We start from the raw sequence: 18,242 nt of genomic DNA on the forward strand, positions 1-18,242 counted from the left end.
GTAGTTTTGTAAATTCAAAAATGAATATACTTACATTTCAAAAAATAAATACAAGCAGTATAGAATATAAAAACCGTATTTGATTCTGATATTTAATTTTACAAGTTTAAATCATATTCACTTTGCACGTAGCTCGGGTTAGATATTGTTTATATGTACAAGTCACACGATCCGCACATTATACGAGCATCCACATTTTGAAATTTTAGTAATTATGTTCAACAACAAAAATTCAGTAATAAATTTGTAAATTAAATTTCGAAATGTTAGTATTGAATTATATAAGAAGGTTGAAAGATATATTATTGATTTTACTGCTTAAATTATGGATTTTTGCAAGATAATATATGAGCTTAAATATGTATATTTAAGAAATGATTGTTTTTTTTCAAATGGTTTTTATTTGTGGCTTTAGCGAGAAACCAAAATTGTTCAAAGTTTTGTTTTACTCATTTAAAAAAAATGGTCTTTGATATAGATAAACATTGGAAAATAAAGAAGATCAATAATGCTATGTTTAAAAATAATATGTTCATAATAATGAAATTGTAATCAAAATTAGTCAATATGCATATCGAGATGTATTTAATCAACACACATATCAATAAATAAGAAGGATTTATAATAAAAAAATTGTTTTTCCAAAAAGCGAAAAGAAGATGAATGCACAGTCTATTTGTTGTATTAATAATAGGGATGACCAAGAGCTGAGGATTTACCAGAAAAGCTTATGTGGAAGGTCTTCATCCCCAGGATAAAAGGATTTTGTGGGAGTACTCCAAATTAATTTATATATGGATATAGATATACCTCAACTTTGTGAAAGAAAATTGATTTTATCCCCAAATTAATTTCAAATCTTTTCACGTGTCCTACCAATAGAAGGAAATGACTCCACATCACTGAACTGATGACAAGCAAGTCGGTGAAGAACACGACTATAAGAACACGAACTTGACACAAAGTTCGTACGTGAGAGACTCCATTAAGGGGAGAGAATAACATATATTCATTCTTGTATTCAATCTCCAGAGCACATCAATATATATATATAAACATGTCCAAGAAACCGCAAATTAAATCCAACTACCACCCAATGCCAACTAAGACCATTAAATTCAATATTGCAAACTAAAAAGTAGCTCGAAATATTACACACCCTCAAAATCCGAATTTGCTCTTCCAAAATCATAATTAATGATTCAACAACTATTCCACCTACTTGATTAATAAAACTTGACTTCTCCTTTCAACCATATCAGTTTATTATTTGGACCTTCAGTGCTCCGGATCGGGCTTTTTAACTTGAGCTTGGGTTTGGGATTTTCACGAACAAGACTCATTGCCTTTGTATCGTGTAGACTCTTCGTCTTTCCTTTTCACTTGAAGAGAATCCTGCCTTAATTTATCCATAATCGGCTTATTTCAACTTCACCGTCTTGCGACTTGCGTGATCCAAAATTCCTCAGTATCAATACTTGAACTGAAATACTAAACACCTGAACTAAAAGTACAAATTTGTATTACCATGATTTCGGGTCGTGCTAGAAAGACCCTCATCATCGATGCTCCAAACCAGCTTGCTAGACCTGTTGTTCAGGCTCGCGCACCAGTTAACTGTACTAAAAAAGAGGGCATGTCGATACTGCAAAAAACTAGAGGGATTAAATTGTGAAATCCGTAAATTTGAGGAGCAATTTCAAACAAACCCTACCTTGGAGAAAAATTTAACAAAAAAACAGAAGAACGTAAGAAATATCGATCCTCGTGCCAAATCTCTGTCAAATGGAGATGGTAAGGGAAGAGGGGATACTGATCGACATCCTCTCGCGATTGCCCGTCAAATCTCTCCTCCGATTCAAGTGCGTCTGTAAGCAATGGCGTTCCTTCATCTCCGATCCCGATTTCGCCAAATCGCAGCTCAGGAGATCGATGGAGCAAAACCCTAGCTCCTGCCGCAGGCTTCTCTGGCTCAACAATCCCATCCGGTCCATAGACTGCGAGAACTTAAGCTGCTCCTCTGCAGGTTGTTACTTTATCGATTCTTCATTGTTCTTGGTTTAAAATATTTTGCAGTTGATTTTTTATTTTTTTTTTTATAAATCCAGGACAATAGAAATCCTGTATGTGTTATAGACTGAATGGGTTCTCTTCTCCTTACCTCATAGGATGCTCTATTAGGCAGCCAGGATTTCCAGTTTAGTCTATAATGATTTGATTGATTGATTGATTTGATTTGTATTCAACAGGTACTGCAATTAGAGTTATCAAGCCTCCATCAATAATCTCTGACCCGAGATCATTCAAGCAGGTCGGTGGCTCGTGTAATGGCCTGTTATGTTTGGTCGCTAATTTTGAATGTTTCATCCTGTGGAATCCGACGACTGGTGCATATAATGAGCTGCCCAGCCCTAGCCCTTGCCCCGACACTGCAGGACGTCAATTCTTCTATGGCTTCGGTTATGATTGCTCTACGGATGACTACAAGTTGCTCAAGGGTTCAACTCCCAGCTATGGTTCTCAATCTGTTGATACTATCGCCGAGATATACTCCTGCAGGACCAATACGTGGAGGAGGATGAAGTATGATCGCGTTCCTTATGTTACTGGAAGAGGGCTTTTCCTGAATGGGTCTCTGCACTGGCTAGTGGAAACGGATCTTACTGATAACGACGGTATGATCGTCTCGTTCGACGTGACAAATGAGAAATTTGGGGGGCTGGTATCTCCTCTATCGCATGATCGAGGCGTATTATTCAAAGGTTTAATGATTGCAGAAGATTGTCTCTTCGTATATCAGGGTTTGAAGACCGGAATCAATGGCTTCACTCTAGAGGGTTGGGTACTGAGCGACTATCGGATGAAATCATCTTGGACTAATATTTGCAGCTTCTTGATCGAGGAATGTCGTCCTCTGCGGTACTTTTGGCACCCAGTCTGGTTTAGGAAGGATGGGAAAGTTCTCTTTCATTTGGGGCAGGAGGATACCACTGTACTCATATACGACCCAGATAAAGGTACAGGGGATGGCATTAAGATTGCCAAGCTTTTCCTATACAATTACCGGGATTATGTTGAGAGTCTTATTTCTCCTTTCCCGAACTGAGGTATGGTGTGTGTGTGATGTTAAGGGGTTTTTCAGGTCGACTTGCTTTGTGGTGGCTTGAGTAGTTACGGGTATCTACTGACTCTGCATCTTTATGTCCTATTACGGTAAATGTACTCTGCCGGCAAGATGAAACCGGGCAGATCTTGTTCTTAGCACCTGTTGGGAAGATGTCCTCTGTTGGCCAACGCAGTGCTTTGCAGATATGTTGTCATATACTGTGTAATTCCAGTGAAGCTCAATTATGACTCCACCCAAATCTTAGTTATTTACTCCATTTTTTGAGGTTTCAGGCTCGAAAGTTGTTAGGAGGGTACTGGAAGTATATCCAGTATGAATGCTCCCATCGCATGGATGTTCCACTTGGACCGATCCAAGGAGAAATCAGGCTGAACCTCGATCCAGATATCCTAACTATACATACAAAGAAAAAGAGAGAGGGGCCGGTATTCGCACGATATTGGATAGTTGTGTAAAAAAGAGACCAGAGAGAGCATAAATTTGCTACCCTTTTCCATGCTATATTTATATAGATACATACATGCCCTGGATTTTTAACGTGTCGTGTGATCAATAAAAGGAAATGGCTCTACAACACTGAGAGTGAGGTAATACAATTTCAGAAATCACTTGAAGTCGTGTTTAAGTCATTTGCAAGGTATGATGATTCGTAGCAGAGAGACGTCCGAGTGGTTGCTGCCTTCCAAGCGTCTTTTACAAACTGACCTACTGCTTGCTTCGTTCTGTGCCTCTCCGTGAGCTGCACCGCCAAGGCCAGCATCCCTTGAGAGAAACCCAACACTGAGATTTAACTCGTGATTATGAGTACGATCAGTATCATTTGATTGAATATTTGACGCGCGATAAACAAGTTCCAGATAGCACTAGCTGACTGACATAAAAAGGCTTAAGTGGTAGCATTATTAGGCATTCGTTTTAGCAATGGCATCAATAACTCGAAAAAAGAAAAGGAAAAACGAAAAAAAGGGCCGCGTACCTTAGGCTCGCTCTTGGCATTTAACTTCTCACCGCTTAAAGAAGGCGTCGGGGCTGTCTCCGTTGCAGCCACAGAGGAGGTGCTGGTCTTCTTTTCGTCTCTCAATTGACCGAAAACCCGAGTGAAGCCATAATCTGCAGAAGGGCCGTCAACGTTCCAATCCCCGAATTTCGGAACCCCTGTTCTGTGACCTGGCTGCAACATCGAGATGACTTCTAGGGATTAAACAGGACAGCAATTAAATTCGAATAGAAGAATTATGTGAGAATCTATGTACGAAGAAGAGCAGCCAATCGGGGTAAAATTTTTATGCCTTAAGGAAATTTACATATAGTCGCTCGAATTTCGATAAAAACAAACATAAAAAACTTGGAACACATATGTCACAAGTATTTGTGGGGTAACTGCCTCTTATCTGTGCAGGCGAATCAACTCAAATATACCGCGGGAATGTCATTACCGTTCTCTCTCCTTCAGCGAGAGGTCTTAGACGGGATCTTCCCCTTGCCGAGGGAGGAATGCTGCCAGTACCACTGCCACTTTCAGTTGAACTGTTTCTCTCCCATGGAGGGGGACGCCCCGCACCACCTCCACCCCGAGGCTGACTAGAGCTGGATTGAATATCATAGACATAGTCGGGCCTATTAGTGCCAACTCCCTGATAGACAGTGTCTCGATGAGGATGGGATGGATTACTAGTCATTCTCCTTGGATTGCTGACTGCTGCTCTTGTTTGGCGTTCTATCCTTGCAGGATGTTGACCCTTTGTGGCCTTTGGTACTTCTTGACGGCAGGTTCTGCGAACGACTGCAGTTGGGTCCAATATAGTATGCGGTCTGCTACTCTTGTGAATGTGATGATGGGCATTCGCCGGAGGGGCCATTTGTCTGTTGTCTGAGCCGCTTGTGTCAGCCTTTCTTGCCCTCTCAAAGTAGGCCGTGTAGAGAACATCCTTCTCCCATTTGCCGAACTCTGGGACAGGGTCTTTTCGCTGCAATATCAACCGAAAGTATGATCAATCGAGGCAAGCATTATGAACAAAAGTGCTGAACAATTGCTATACACAAAATGCCTCGACATTTTCCAAAACAACGAATTTTCTGGATCAGTCATTTTAGTCAGATATCTTTTCATAATTGTGCATAATATTATCTTAGGACATTATTGGGTGACCACACTCAAAACATGACACAAAGCCGGAAGGATTTATAAAACATGGGACTGATCTCGACAAGTCATCTCGACTTAAAGTGAGTAACCGCAGAAAAGCTGCGAGTACAGAAACTCTTGGTCGTAAGAGTGAATAAGTCTTCTTGCCCATGTTGTCTCAAACACCCAAACAAGGTCGAGTTTCAAGGTATCACTTACAAAGACTAGAGAATTCCCACAAAATCAGAAGCAGCAATTCCAAACAGCGTCTATAACCTTTCTAGGTGGTTCATTTCATCTTCATAAGCGAGAAAATTCAGAGAAACAGAATTAAATATTTCCGTCGTAGCATCTGGATAAGCGCTATTTCAGGCATACTAAATAAACTGTTTGGGTCATATCCTAAGTGAAATTTCACATTGAATGCAATGTAAAGGCAGTCTTAAGCTTTCACGCACAGTTTCGTTTAATCTAAAGCATACTATGCAGAAACTGATTGAAAACGGACATCGAAATGAATGTAAGTGAATATGTGTATATTCACATATGATCGGCTACATATAGTGGAAGAAGAAGACTTACTGCCATTGCCAAAGTCCACCTAAGATGTCCAGAGGAGGAGGGGGAATGGATACTGAATTGAGGAAGTTTACCATGGAGAGGAGAGGCGTTGACTTTGTAGGATGTTTAACTTGTCCCGCTCTGCCTGCGAGGGAGACACACCACAGACAGACTGGAACAAACAGGACAGGGTCGGTCGGGTCTCCGTTTGTTTTCTGTTGCTTGCTTACTGCTACGCGGAGTGTTCGAAGTTTTCTTTGACGCAAACCACACGCACACCTCATTTTGACAATGTCAGCTCTCTCTCTCTCTCTCTCTCTCTTCTTTTTTCCCTCTCTCTTCAGGGTGTATCATGGTATCTAAAGCCTAATGGGCCCTGATTAATTCAAATCGAGCCAAATCGATCCATTAAAGGATAAAACTCTCCTAATTAAGATTTTTTCCATTCACAAGACTCGAATCCGAGACATTACTTAAGGGTAACAAGGGTCAAACCACTAGAATCAACCCTTATTGGTAGCTCTCTTTATATTTGATTGATTAAATTATAGACATATAGTTTATATTTGATTGATTAAATTATAGACATATAGACAATATGTATGATGGCATTGGCATATTAACGGGGGCGGAAAAAAATATTCACTTTACTAATATAAAGTGACATTCAAGATCAACACAAAAAATCAGAAAAAAGAACTATATGTGTGTGTGTATATGACTTTTGGTAAATACTTCTAATTATCATCGTAAATATTTACGAGGCATGTGTGATTTTTATAATTATCCAAGGGCATTTTAATAAATTTGAGCATTACAAATATATTTAGGCATTCTTTTAGAAGGATTTAATATTTTGATATATATAATATATATTATCTATTATGTACTACCTATTTGTATATATAAAGTTGTATCCCACATAATCAATAGGGTTAGAAGTATAATTTTATATATTGTATAAAGTCATAAAGATAAATATATAAATAAAAAAATTATAAATATATATTTAGCATTAAATTAATAAATGCATATAAATGATTACATACTTAACAATTTTATTATACAAGCACATTCTTGATTTTAAGAAATGTAATTTCAAAATTTATTTAAAAAATAAAATTTCTTAAAATAACATATCTATATAAAAAATTTCGACATAAATAAACAATTGTGAAAGTATATACAATTAGGATTAAATTAATAAATGCATGTAAACCATTACATACTTAATAATTTTATTATACAAGTACATTCTTAATTTTTTTAAAAAATGTAATCTCAAAATTTATTTAGAAAAAATACAGTTTCTTAAATTAACATATCTATAAAAAAAACCTTTTTGACATAATTAGTAACTAAAAGTAAAATTTACTGATATGCAATTTTTAAATATTGAACACTTTTAAAATAGTAAAAGATAAATCTATTTATAAATTTTTATAAGTTAGAATTTGCAGGAAGAATTTATAACAACAGATGATTTGCACTTCTTTTTTTTTTTTACAAAACACATGGAAGTCATCTATTACAATTTTTTTTAATTTGATATTAAAGAAAATACAACATGTTTTTTAAGTAATATCATTTTCTTCATCCATATTTGGTATTATAATTTATTTTCAATTATCCTTAATTTGTTATTGTATGCTCTAATATTTCAATGATTTCAATTTAAGAATATATATAACTTAATGAACATTTCATTTATGTTGTCAAAAATTCTAAAAGTCCATCTAAAAATAATCATTCTAATCAATAACACGTGCATCGCACAGGCAAAAAAGATCTATATACATCTATATATATCTATATGAAAGCAAGAATAAGGTGGGCCTAACTAGATGTCTTAGAACGCTTAGTTTCTGAATGAAATTTTCTCTTATTGAGTTTTTTATTTTAAATTTTTTAATAATGAATTTTTATAAATTAGAAATATCTTTATCTATGATAATTTTTAAAATTATTCATCTTTAATGATTTGGTGTGACATGTACGTACATGTGAGAGAAAGTCTATAAAAATATCTTTATAGATAATATAGATATTTGTGAGTAATCTTAAATATAATAGATATAACGAATTGATATTATGATATTTGGAATATTGTTGTACAATTTAACCCTTAACAAAATTAAATGATATTTGCTTTTCAAAAAATAGATTCCATCATATATTTTATAGATATATGAATCATATTTAATTTTCAAAAAACAAATCATATTATATTTTTTTAGATTTTGTATAATACATTAAAAATAGGAAGCACCACTAACATAAAACAGTGGCTTATTCAACTCTAAAAAAATATGCTTACCACTAGACATGAGCTCTTAAAAATTATGTCTACCATGTGTTATAATTTTACTTTTTACCGTTTCACAACAAATTCTCGATCACGAAATTATGAAAATCGTGATAAACCATTCTCAGCTTTTTTTTTCCTTTTATCTTTTGTGTACATCCATCTACGTTCATACAAAAAAATTCGTTTTCATTAAATTTCATTCTTTGCCCGGTATATGCAGCAAGTTGTGCTTTGAATTTTTTTTCTTGATACATATAAAATAGAAGGTGAGTTTTTCAAAATGTACTTCCGTCATTGGACATGAATTGTGAGTTTTAAAATTATTTGTTTTTCTTTTTCCGATTATGCACGACTAATAGCTTTAGAATGTCTGGATTGCTAAAACAAATTTTGTGAAATTCTCCAACTCTCTCATTTTATGTGTATATCACGATAAAATTTAGAATTAACGTTACCGTTATGTATGTGCATTAAAAAGATGTCGTTTTATACTTCTTTAATTTAATATGGTTTTTTTTATATCTTATTTTTCAATTAAATTACAATTAGCCTTATATTTAATAATATATTTTTCTTGATGGTGAATTATTATGATTTTTAAACAATAAAAAAACATAAATTATATAACGTTTATTTTCCACGATTAGTTACGATAATAAAGAGAAAGTCTCTCCACAAAGTGAATTTATAAGGATACCTTAAAAAATCTCAAGATGCACAAAAGAATTAACCAAGGTTTGAACTGAAAAAATAAAGAAAAGAAAAACTTTATTGACAATCCTTGAGGAAAGAAAAATCACCCATATCCCCTATAACTACCCACGTAATATAAAAAACAAAAAAACAAAAAGAAAGGCACACATCTTTTCCAACTACTCAGGAAAAAAAAAAGATATTTTCCAACTACTCATTTAATGAAACCAAAAAATAATAATAATATTAAAGTTGCCAGTACCCAATAGGCACTACGCAATCTTGGGGGAAAAAAAGGCACCGTGCAATAGAAGTTATCAAAAAAGTATTTCAAAGAACAAATAAAATATTGGCGGAGGGGGTCCGTTGGTGTCAACGGTGGGAGGCACCCGCGCCGTAACCACCGAGCCCAATAAGGGTTTTATTTTTTTGTTTTTTGAATTTTAATTTTAGTACTTTTTTCTGCATTTCTTTTCATGTACTTGCCGTCACATTAGCAATAACATAAAAAAAAAAATCACGTCCACATCGTACATAAATTAGAAATGGTTATATGATGTATCTGAGACGAATATGAAAATTAAAATTTTATTGAGTAATTTATCTTAATTTTGATCCCTCATTTCCACTTTTATGTCAATCATCTCAATTCATATCCAAAGATCTGAACCTGTAAAATGAAAGGGGGATAAAGTTGCCGTGGAAAATATCTTTTATTAGTATTTTCTTTAACTAATTAAATTTTGTTCGATCGTGTTTATCCTTTAAAAGGACTTGAGTATCTAGTTCGTTTTGAAATATGGTGGAAAGCAAAAAAAGTGTTTTCTCACTATCTTTTAAGCAAGGTCAGCGTTAGATGAAATAATATTCAAAATCATAATTTTCATTAATTTTAGTGACTGCAAATATAATTTTATTCGGCATCTTAATGAATTACGAAAACTGTTGCAATTTATTCTCTATTTTAAATATCGAGTTAAATTTCAACATTCTTAAATTAGTTTAAGTTAGATAAATTCATTCTAAGATCAACACTTATTTTTCAACAATTTTCACATCATCGACACTCCTAAATCAAGCCGAAATCCACGACCATGTATTGCGATGCAATGATATTACCCTACCAGAGCAGAAAAGAATACAGGTTATGTGCTCCCTAGTCAATTGCTTTACAATATCCTTCCTCTCGCTTCTCTTCCAACATCGCAAGGTTTACCTTCATCAACACGCACCATATAGAAACCCTAAAACGATCATAAAATGTCAGGGAGAAAAAAAAATAAGGGTGCCTCCATCCCACATAAGGCCGGATCTCATCTCGCGTATCTGATTTTCTTCGAGGCATCAATAATGGCTTCCCTCATCTTAGGTTCTCTGCAATTCAACAGCTTCTCAAGCTGACGAGCAGCTTCGGGGAACTTATCCTCTGCTATACAATCATTTGTCTTGAGAGCAAATATAATCTCGTTTACATCCTGCTCGAGTTGAAGGGAGTAGAGGTGGTTGAATACCTTCTTCATCCTTGAAATGACTGCTTCTTTAATCGAGGCAGACCGAGAGACCAAGTTAACAACAAAGAGACCTTGATCAGACATCGAGGCCCTTGCATCATTTAAGAAGGTTTCTTCCACAAAACTTGAGGCAGGACACGATAAACCCGAGCTCGGGTCATCAGAGTCAACATCTACGATCAATACATCAATCACTTTCTCCAAAGAGGAGGAAGAGAGAAGCTCATCATCCTCTTTTCCGCCATGGGCACTTTCTGCAACTTTTTTAACGAACTCAAGTCCGTCAGTTGTATGAACCCTTAAGCGACCATCCTCGCGAAAACCAAAGTAATCCTTTGCAAGGCTCACGATAATGGGGTCCAACTCCACTGCCTCAACCAGAGTGAAAGGTAAACATCCATGAAGAAACATTGGAATCATACCAGCCCCAAGACCAATAACTACTGTTCTGACTCCATTTCCCGCTGATGCCATGGTCTCGAGATAAGATGAGATAAGCATAAAGCCAGATAAGATACCTGAATGATACGTGCTAGCTAGATAGTCATGAAAAATCGTCAGGCTCCTTTTGGATTCATTAGATCTCTGGCTGCCCCATTTTTTGGACTTGCTCTTCTTATCTGCTCTACTGGGATTGTTCGCAGCTGATGCCATTCCGTCTATTGTTAGCAGAGCTTCAGACTGGACCAAATACACATTTCTTTGGAAAATAAGGCGGCGAAATCTCAAGTCTCGATTACTAGGCAAGATTTGACTAATATCATTATCTGCATTATCATAGACTACATCATCTATGATAATTGGTCCTGTCAAGGCCGACGAGACCTGATGTATAATTTTCCTCTCTTTGAGTGCATCCTCAACCATCATGAAGGGAATCTGAGACCCATAATCGGTAACAGCAGGAGCCAACTGTTTAACAAGGGGAGATAAATCCTCTTGTATGTCCTCTATGCCAACACCCATATGAATGTTGTCCAAGTAAACCATTATCAAGCGAGCTGCCTTTGCACTCTGGACTACTGTCCACTGCCCTTCTTCTTCTGAGTACAGCCACCCATTAGCTCGGGACCTGGGAATGAGCATGATTCCACAATGGTACATGACGGTCATTCTGGAATCTTGACGCGCATCGAGAAGGACGGCTCTGTAACTGAAGCGAGAGCTCTCATCACCTAAGATGAGCGGGAACCGCCGACCCGGACTAAGATTATTGAGGTCACCTTTAGCTCCAAGTTGTAGATCTTTCAGTGATAGCAATATATCAGATCCGTCTGAGTACTGCGTCCGAATGTTGTTTTCATTGTTAAGTTCTTCAAACAACCCATTAACCTGAAAATAGAGGGAGCAGTCTCAGTCAAGGTCATAGCTCGACTATCATAAGCTTGAAATGGAAGAATTCTGTTTTGCCCCAACATATAAATAAGCAGAACAGATATATCTTAAGTCTCTAAGGATGAACTTTTTTACCTGCTTATCACTCCGGTCAAGGGAGGATTGACTGAAGGATGATGTTATTTGGTGAACCATAGAAGAATTCTCTTTTTCGGCAACCACCATAAATGTCCGAAGACCAGGTTTCCCAGATGATTTCTGAGGTACGGCATGAATAACCATTTTCCAACCAAAGCGGAACTTAGGGAGAAGCAATCCTGCGAAAACAAATCTTGATGTCAAAACAAGAATGTAGCTTTTTGAGAAGGGCATCCATAGATCGATCTTAACAAGATGAACAAATGAGTCCTGCATCCAAGGTATTGGAAGAAAATCTCCAAAAAGAAGAAACAACAGAATGTGAAGTGCATTAGTTCTAAACTGAAAGTTCCAGAAGGCATTACCAAGGACATGATATTCTGCGAGGGTGAGGCAAACAAATTTCCCGCCTGTCTTCAAAACTCTCTTTGCCTGGTGAGAGACATAGCGATTGTGAATCAGGAGATCAGTATGGACTTTATTGAACAGCTTAAGCATAGACTCATATGCACTCTTGCTGCAAAATCACCTCTGTCAGATATTCGTTCCCGAGGTTTTCTCCATGCTCTGGCTCCATTAAAGCATCCAATCCGCCTTTATCGACAACAACATCAAATATGTTTTCCGTGAACTGCGAGGTAGACATAATTAACATTGGTCAAGAACTGCATTGGAAAACATCAGGCATTCAAGAACTTGGCCACTTCGAGAAAACGAAATCCGATCTACATTCGAATCTCAGCAGTTGCTTAATCACCATCTTGATGTATTCTTTCAAACAGGTACCGACGCTCCTACTGGATATGCAAGATTCCGTGAAGGAAAGATTGCAAGATTACACGTTCAAAGGCCATTTCCATCCTCTGATTAGCCAATTTCATCGATCCCAAAAGTACTACAGACATGAGAGAGGGACTACGGGAGAGGCACCTGCATACGGGTCATGTCCATCACGCGCCACCGCATAGACGGCCGTTCACGGACGTTCCGCCGGAGCATATCGGAGATCACAACCTTAGAGAAATCAATGTTTGTAATGCAGTGAAATCCGGCATCATACAAGTGCTCCGAGAGCTTGGAGTTGCCACAACCGGGAACAAGAATCTGCAGGGAATCAGGACCAGCGTCTTTCATGGAACGGAGCTCCGAGAGCATCGAGTCCCGGAGCTCCGGCCACTCGGCGTACCACTCGAACGAGTCATCGCTGCCTCTGATGGTGAAGAACTTGTCCCAGTTCTCCTTGCTGGTGAAGTCTGTCAGGGTCTCGAGGAGCTCCTCTGTCTGCGAATGCTTCTGCTGCTTCTTCTTCACCATGATTCTTCTTCAGTTCAGAGCGGACAGTGTCAATGATGCGAGTCGTTGGCTAGGGTTTTAGCAGGGGATTGAAGTCGTTGAGGAATGAAACGAGAGAAATGAGGGGATTGCAAGCCGGTTTCCATTTAGAGAATTTTTCAATTTTACAAGAAAATTTTCTAAAAAATGGAAAATTGTAAAAAATATGCTTACTCATATTGAATTGAATTAATTTTTCTAAGAAAAATTTTTTCTTCATTATTCCAAATTGTATGTAAATTAGAGAAGGTCTTTTTTTAGTTCTCTAATTTTTTATTTGTCTATTATTTTCTTTTCTCAATTATAATTAATAGCTTTCCTTTCCTGTTGACTTTTTTCATCTATAAATTTACTTCATATCATCTTTGTATGGTAATTACTCCAACTATTCTCATATTAGAAAATTTTTTAGTTTAGCATTAGTAAACATATTTTTACATTTTTCATGAAGAAATAAATTTAGAGAAGGAGAAAAAAATAGAAAAGAAAAGTAAAAATCAATTTTCTAAAAGCAAATGGGCCTTCACTCTTCTCTACTCTTCTTTTTTCATTTTCTAATTTCTTTTTCCTCTCCCTATATATCTATTTATAGGAAAAAGATAGTTTTAATCATCAATCATTCATGTTTTTCTTACTTTAGTCGTAAATTTCTTTTTCCACTCTCGTTCTCAACCTTTCAGGTTTCTACTGCTTTGGTCCAAACGTCAACTTTTTCATCAATATATGCTAACATAGATTGAGCTGCATAGCATTTATAAAAAACTTGACTTAAAAATTAAAAATAAAATTAAAAAAATAAAAATCGTTGCCTAACTAAAAAAGAAGGTGCTGGAAAGGTGGCCGGTGTCCCATCAATCGAGATTTCAAATTAAGATCTCGACCCACCTTCGAGGTCGCCGTTATACACAGAAGACGCCAACAATCTCGGAGGAGACCTAGAAGTCACTGGCTGACTCCCTGACTTGAGATTCGATCAGTTCCATCCTTGGGGGTGTCGGATGAAGGCTCCCCACTCCTCTTTGAGGTCGTATGCATCCTCTGTGTATGCCGGCGACTTTGGAGGTGGGGTCGAGTTGCCGACTAACGCCCCTACCCCCTTCTTGGTCGATTCTTCTCTTGAGCGAAAACAGTGCCACTCTTTTTTTTTAATCTGAAAAGGTAATTCTTATTAAAGAAAATGTTAAAAATGAAATTGAAAATCCACCACAGCTTCCGTTAAACGACAAGTTGACGTTGGAATCAAAGTGGCAAAAACGCAAAAAATTGAGGACCAAGAGTGTTTTTTTTTTTTTCCTATCTATATTCTATACTATTATTTAAAGGAGAAATTCGTGTTGTAACTGCTTTTCCAATAGGGTTTTGCTATCCTATGCCCAAACAAACATAAATTATCAAATTGAAGCTGTAAATCATGAATACAAGGACTCTCAAATTTTAATGCCTAATTTACCCTTATTTTCTCTTACCTAATGAATCCACTACTACTACTATTATTATTATTATTATAACTACTACTATTACTATTATTTATTCATAAGCCCATTATCAATCAAATGGGATAATTGATAGGAAAATATTATTTATTATTATTACTATAAAATAGATAATTTCTTATATTATCATATTATTATTATCAAATAATAATTAATACTACTACTTCTTCTTCGAAAGTCCAGTATCAAATGGAATAATATTATTTCGTAAGCATATTTTCAATCAAATGGAAAAAATTTCACATATAATAAATTCACGCAACGTGCGGATCCATTGGCTAGTTTCTTTCATTTTCCACCGCCCTAAGTGTTTCCCTATAAATTTGTTTGCACTGATCTTGGCATTTCATTTTACTCGGCCAAATTAACAATGATTGAGAGGGGACAGCGGGATTGAGAGAGAAGCAAACTGAGAAAAGTCATTGAAAAATCGAAAATCCATCGTTCTTCGTTGGGGGTTAGCGAGTAATTAATTCCTAAATTAGTCTTTTCATTATCGTCATGTTCATATTTTTTTAAGGGTAAATTGCACTAGTGGTCCAAAATGTTTTACAAATGTTTCATTATGGTCCAAAAAGTTTTTTTCGCTACATGATGGTACAAAATGTTTCAAAGTTGTTTCATGATGGAATAAACCGTCAATTGACCCTGACGCCGTTAACATTTTACTGACATGGCGCGTCCTATGTGTCACTTTTGTTACGTGGAATCAATCATAGTGCGCCACGTCATTTATGAGAAAATAAAATTTTAAAAAGTCCAAAAAAATACAAAAAAAAATTAAAAAAAATACAAAAAAAAGAGTAAAAATTTTCAAAAAAAATAAAATATATATTTTAAAATTTTGAAAATTTTGAAAATTATTTTTTAAAAATATAAAATTTTTTAAATTTTTTTAAAAAATATAAAAATATACAAAAAAGTGTAAAAATTTAGAAAAAAAAAAAAAAATTAAAATTTTTTTAATTTTTTTAAATTTTTTAAATAATTTTTTATTTTTAAAAATAATTTTAAATAATTTTATAAAATATTTAATATTTAATATTAAAATTATTTTAAATTTAATATTAAAATTATTTTAAATTTTAAATTTAAATTTTAAATTAAAAGTTTAAAATTTTAAAATTTTTCGGCCACGTCAGCAAGGAGGTGACACGTAGTAGCCACGTCAGCGTCGGCTTGACTGCGTCAAGCTCGAGTTGACGGTTTGTACCATCATGAAACAATTTTGAAGCGTTTTGTACCATCATGTAGCGAAAAAAAAATTTTGAACATAATGAAACATTTGTAAAACATTTTGGACCATCAATGCAATTTACCCTTTTTTTAACTACGTTGTAATGGTCATATCAATCTTACGGATCATGCTTGTATTTTATATGATTGACTGTGATATTATTGAATCTGCGCATGAGCATGCTAGTTTAGGTTGTTATTATTTATTGGGCATCAACCGCACCTTCAAAACATATTCTTCTAGTTGTTTTACAAGTCGAGTGGCAGTGAAAAAAAGAAATTTTTTTATCATGATTTTCAGTTATTCAAATCCAATTTGTAATCATCGAATATTTCGAAAATTTTTCGGAAATGTATGTATTGTATTTTATTGAAAAATTCGGGATGTTACATTTTTCATATATTTTCCATTTCTTTGCTCGCCTCAAAAGACGATTTCGTCTACCGATTTGGTCTAACTATTAAATGAGGTAACGAAAAGTTGACATGGATGCATGCACGAACACCGCCGCTATTGAATAATATAAAATAATCAAAACGACGTCGTTTTGAGATTTCGATATATTAAAATAAATAATTGTTTATCTTCTTCGATGAAGAGGATAGCTAGGGGGAGCCCATGTTTCTCGAGCCACTGAAAGCTCGAAAACCCTGTGTTTGGGTTCGCGCTAGGCTCGCGAACCTAACTCTATTGAAATATGTTGTCCCACACGATAAAATTGAGAATATATGAGGTTTTGGTCCAGTAACATATAAGCTTAAGCTTTAGGGTTGCGTATAGGCTCAAATCCGTGTAGATCAAAGTGAAAATTTTAGATAGTATCATAGCGGGTTATGCTTTCGCGCGTACATGTAGGTTTACACCATGCTAGATTCAGTTTCGAAGCAACTAAGAGTGCGCCTCATGTTAGTCAGGCTAGAAAGTAATCCAGTCTAGTTTTGAGTTAGCTAAATGAAAACCTCTAGTTAGGCCCGAGGGTGGAGCTCAAGGCTAGCTTGGTGTTTATCCCCCCTCGCCCCTGAGCATGGAAGGAGATATCTAGTTACGGGGTTGCGAGCCCTCGTTCTTGACAAACCCAAGCTCTGGAGCCCTCGGATCGTACGTAAAGAATTCCAAACACGAGGCGTATGAGCCCTCAGTTGCTCGGGAGCCATGGATCAAGAGGCTTGTGAGTCCCTAAGCTAGACTCGAGCTACTGTTCATCAATCAGTATTTTTCTTCTTTTTTGTTTATTTTTTTCTTTTTGTATTATTTTAATATCGAAATACCAAAACAACACCGTTTTGATTATTTTATGTTATTCAGTGACGGCGTTAATCATGTGTGTGTCTATATATGCTTTCCTTTACCTAATTTAACGGCTGGACACCACATCAGTAGACAAAATCATCTTTCAGCGATCAGATCATTGGCAAAAATCTTTTAGGGACCAATATATGTTGGTCCACTAATCTTTCGGGAACCAAATGGATAGTAAATTATTAAACAGTTGTTTATATGGGACGTCCTGTGGAATTATATAGCACCTTGATTTAAAAAAAAAAATTAGTGAGAATTCTATGGAACTCTTCCCAAGACTTGTCTCGTGGTTGCTCGCTGTGTTTTAATGCTAGATTGCATGACTCGGAAGTTAAGCAAATGCAGCAGCAGCGGATGTAGAAAAATGTTAGATGGACTTTGCCGGAGCTTCACTAGATTAAGCTCAATATGGATGGTGCTTCTAAGGGAATCCTGGGACGGTCCGTGGCTGCGGGAGGTTACTGCAGGATAGCTAGGGGCAATGGCTTGGTGGTTTTGTGCAGAACGTTGGCTGTTCTTCTGCTATAATTGCTGAACTTTGGGTTGTTAAATCGAGTCTTGAGTTGGCTTGGGAGTGCAGCTATAGGAGAGTGATTCTCTGATACCAGGCTTTGATCCCGGGACGATATGGGATGATAGATGTAGATAGAGGGTCGAGACTTCAAATTCTAAGGATACAGATATCTTCGCCTTAGAGAAAGAAAGACGGGATAAAATATTAATTTAGAGATACAGATATCACCACTCTCAGAATCATGTAGCCGAATCACCACCTTGGGAGGCAATCCAAGGATACAGAAATAATGTTCATCACTCTAGAGAAACCTGAGATATATAGAACGTAAAGATTGCACAAAGCGAACTGCAATATTATTAATCAACCAAGTCTTCTCGTACAATGAGAATTCCTATTTATAGATTCAATACAACTATTGAGACTCTTAGATAGAAAACTGGTAAGTAAAGAACTTTCCTAATATAAAATAGGAATATGACATTTAAGATAGTTTCTCCCAACACAAAATAAGAAACTATGAAATTCTCTTCCTAAACTCAATTGTAATCAATATATTCTCTTTCTAG

At 36.0% G+C, this 18,242-nt stretch overlaps 3 protein-coding genes across 5 annotated transcripts; 1 reads left to right on the forward strand and 2 right to left on the reverse strand.

Annotated features, from left to right (window-relative positions):
* Nucleotides 1-1,755: 1,755 nt before the first annotated feature.
* Nucleotides 1,756-3,383, forward strand: LOC116214846 (F-box/kelch-repeat protein At3g06240-like). Its single transcript, XM_031550325.1, has 2 exons — nucleotides 1,756-2,026; nucleotides 2,250-3,383. The coding sequence occupies exons 1-2, from the start codon at nucleotides 1,786-1,788 to the stop codon at nucleotides 3,104-3,106; spliced, it is 1,098 nt and encodes a 365-aa protein (XP_031406185.1). The 5' UTR covers nucleotides 1,756-1,785; the 3' UTR covers nucleotides 3,107-3,383.
* A 196-nt stretch (nucleotides 3,384-3,579) lies between these two features.
* Nucleotides 3,580-6,134, reverse strand: LOC116214847 (RPM1-interacting protein 4-like). Of its 3 annotated transcripts, none has more exons than XM_031550327.1 (4): nucleotides 5,906-6,134; nucleotides 4,564-5,094; nucleotides 4,104-4,298; nucleotides 3,580-3,889 (listed from the first exon to the last, which is right to left on the reverse strand). In XM_031550327.1, the coding sequence occupies exons 1-4, from the start codon at nucleotides 6,095-6,097 to the stop codon at nucleotides 3,833-3,835; spliced, it is 975 nt and encodes a 324-aa protein (XP_031406187.1). In that variant the 5' UTR covers nucleotides 6,098-6,134; the 3' UTR covers nucleotides 3,580-3,832. The 3 variants fall into 3 exon arrangements, with proteins under 3 accessions (XP_031406187.1, XP_031406186.1, XP_031406189.1); XM_031550326.1 differs by having other exon boundaries at nucleotides 3,580-3,907; XM_031550329.1 differs by having other exon boundaries at nucleotides 3,580-3,907; nucleotides 5,835-6,090.
* Nucleotides 6,135-9,888: 3,754 nt separating this feature from the next.
* Nucleotides 9,889-13,240, reverse strand: LOC116214973 (eEF1A lysine and N-terminal methyltransferase). The gene is made up of 5 exons (XM_031550513.1): nucleotides 12,729-13,240; nucleotides 12,328-12,429; nucleotides 12,164-12,230; nucleotides 11,796-11,977; nucleotides 9,889-11,657 (listed from the first exon to the last, which is right to left on the reverse strand). Exons 1-5 carry the CDS (start codon nucleotides 13,110-13,112, stop codon nucleotides 10,128-10,130), a joined length of 2,265 nt encoding a protein of 754 aa, XP_031406373.1. The 5' UTR covers nucleotides 13,113-13,240; the 3' UTR covers nucleotides 9,889-10,127.
* Between the last annotated feature and the right edge of the window lie 5,002 nt (nucleotides 13,241-18,242).

The sequence above is a fragment of the Punica granatum genome, chromosome 7 (assembly GCF_007655135.1).
Source record: "Punica granatum isolate Tunisia-2019 chromosome 7, ASM765513v2, whole genome shotgun sequence".
In the NCBI taxonomy this organism is placed as follows: Eukaryota; Viridiplantae; Streptophyta; class Magnoliopsida; order Myrtales; family Lythraceae; genus Punica; species Punica granatum.

Coding starts and splice junctions, on each gene's coding strand:
- LOC116214846 (XM_031550325.1), top strand. CDS start 1,786: ATGGAGATGGTAAGGGAAGAGGGGATACTGATCGACATCCTCTCGCGA. Junction 2,027..2,249: donor CTTAAGCTGCTCCTCTGCAG/GTTGTTACTTTA, acceptor TGTATTCAACAG/GTACTGCAATTAGAGTTATC.
- LOC116214847 (XM_031550326.1), bottom strand. CDS start 6,097: ATGAGGTGTGCGTGTGGTTTGCGTCAAAGAAAACTTCGAACACTCCGC. Junction 5,095..5,905: donor CAACGCCTCTCCTCTCCATG/GTAAACTTCCTC, acceptor TTGATATTGCAG/CGAAAAGACCCTGTCCCAGA. Junction 4,299..4,563: donor TCGCTGAAGGAGAGAGAACG/GTAATGACATTC, acceptor TCGATGTTGCAG/CCAGGTCACAGAACAGGGGT.
- LOC116214973 (XM_031550513.1), bottom strand. CDS start 13,112: ATGGTGAAGAAGAAGCAGCAGAAGCATTCGCAGACAGAGGAGCTCCTC. Junction 12,231..12,327: donor GGAACGAATATCTGACAGAG/GTGATTTTGCAG, acceptor GTCTCTCACCAG/GCAAAGAGAGTTTTGAAGAC. Junction 11,658..11,795: donor TTGACCGGAGTGATAAGCAG/GTAAAAAAGTTC, acceptor CTCTATTTTCAG/GTTAATGGGTTGTTTGAAGA.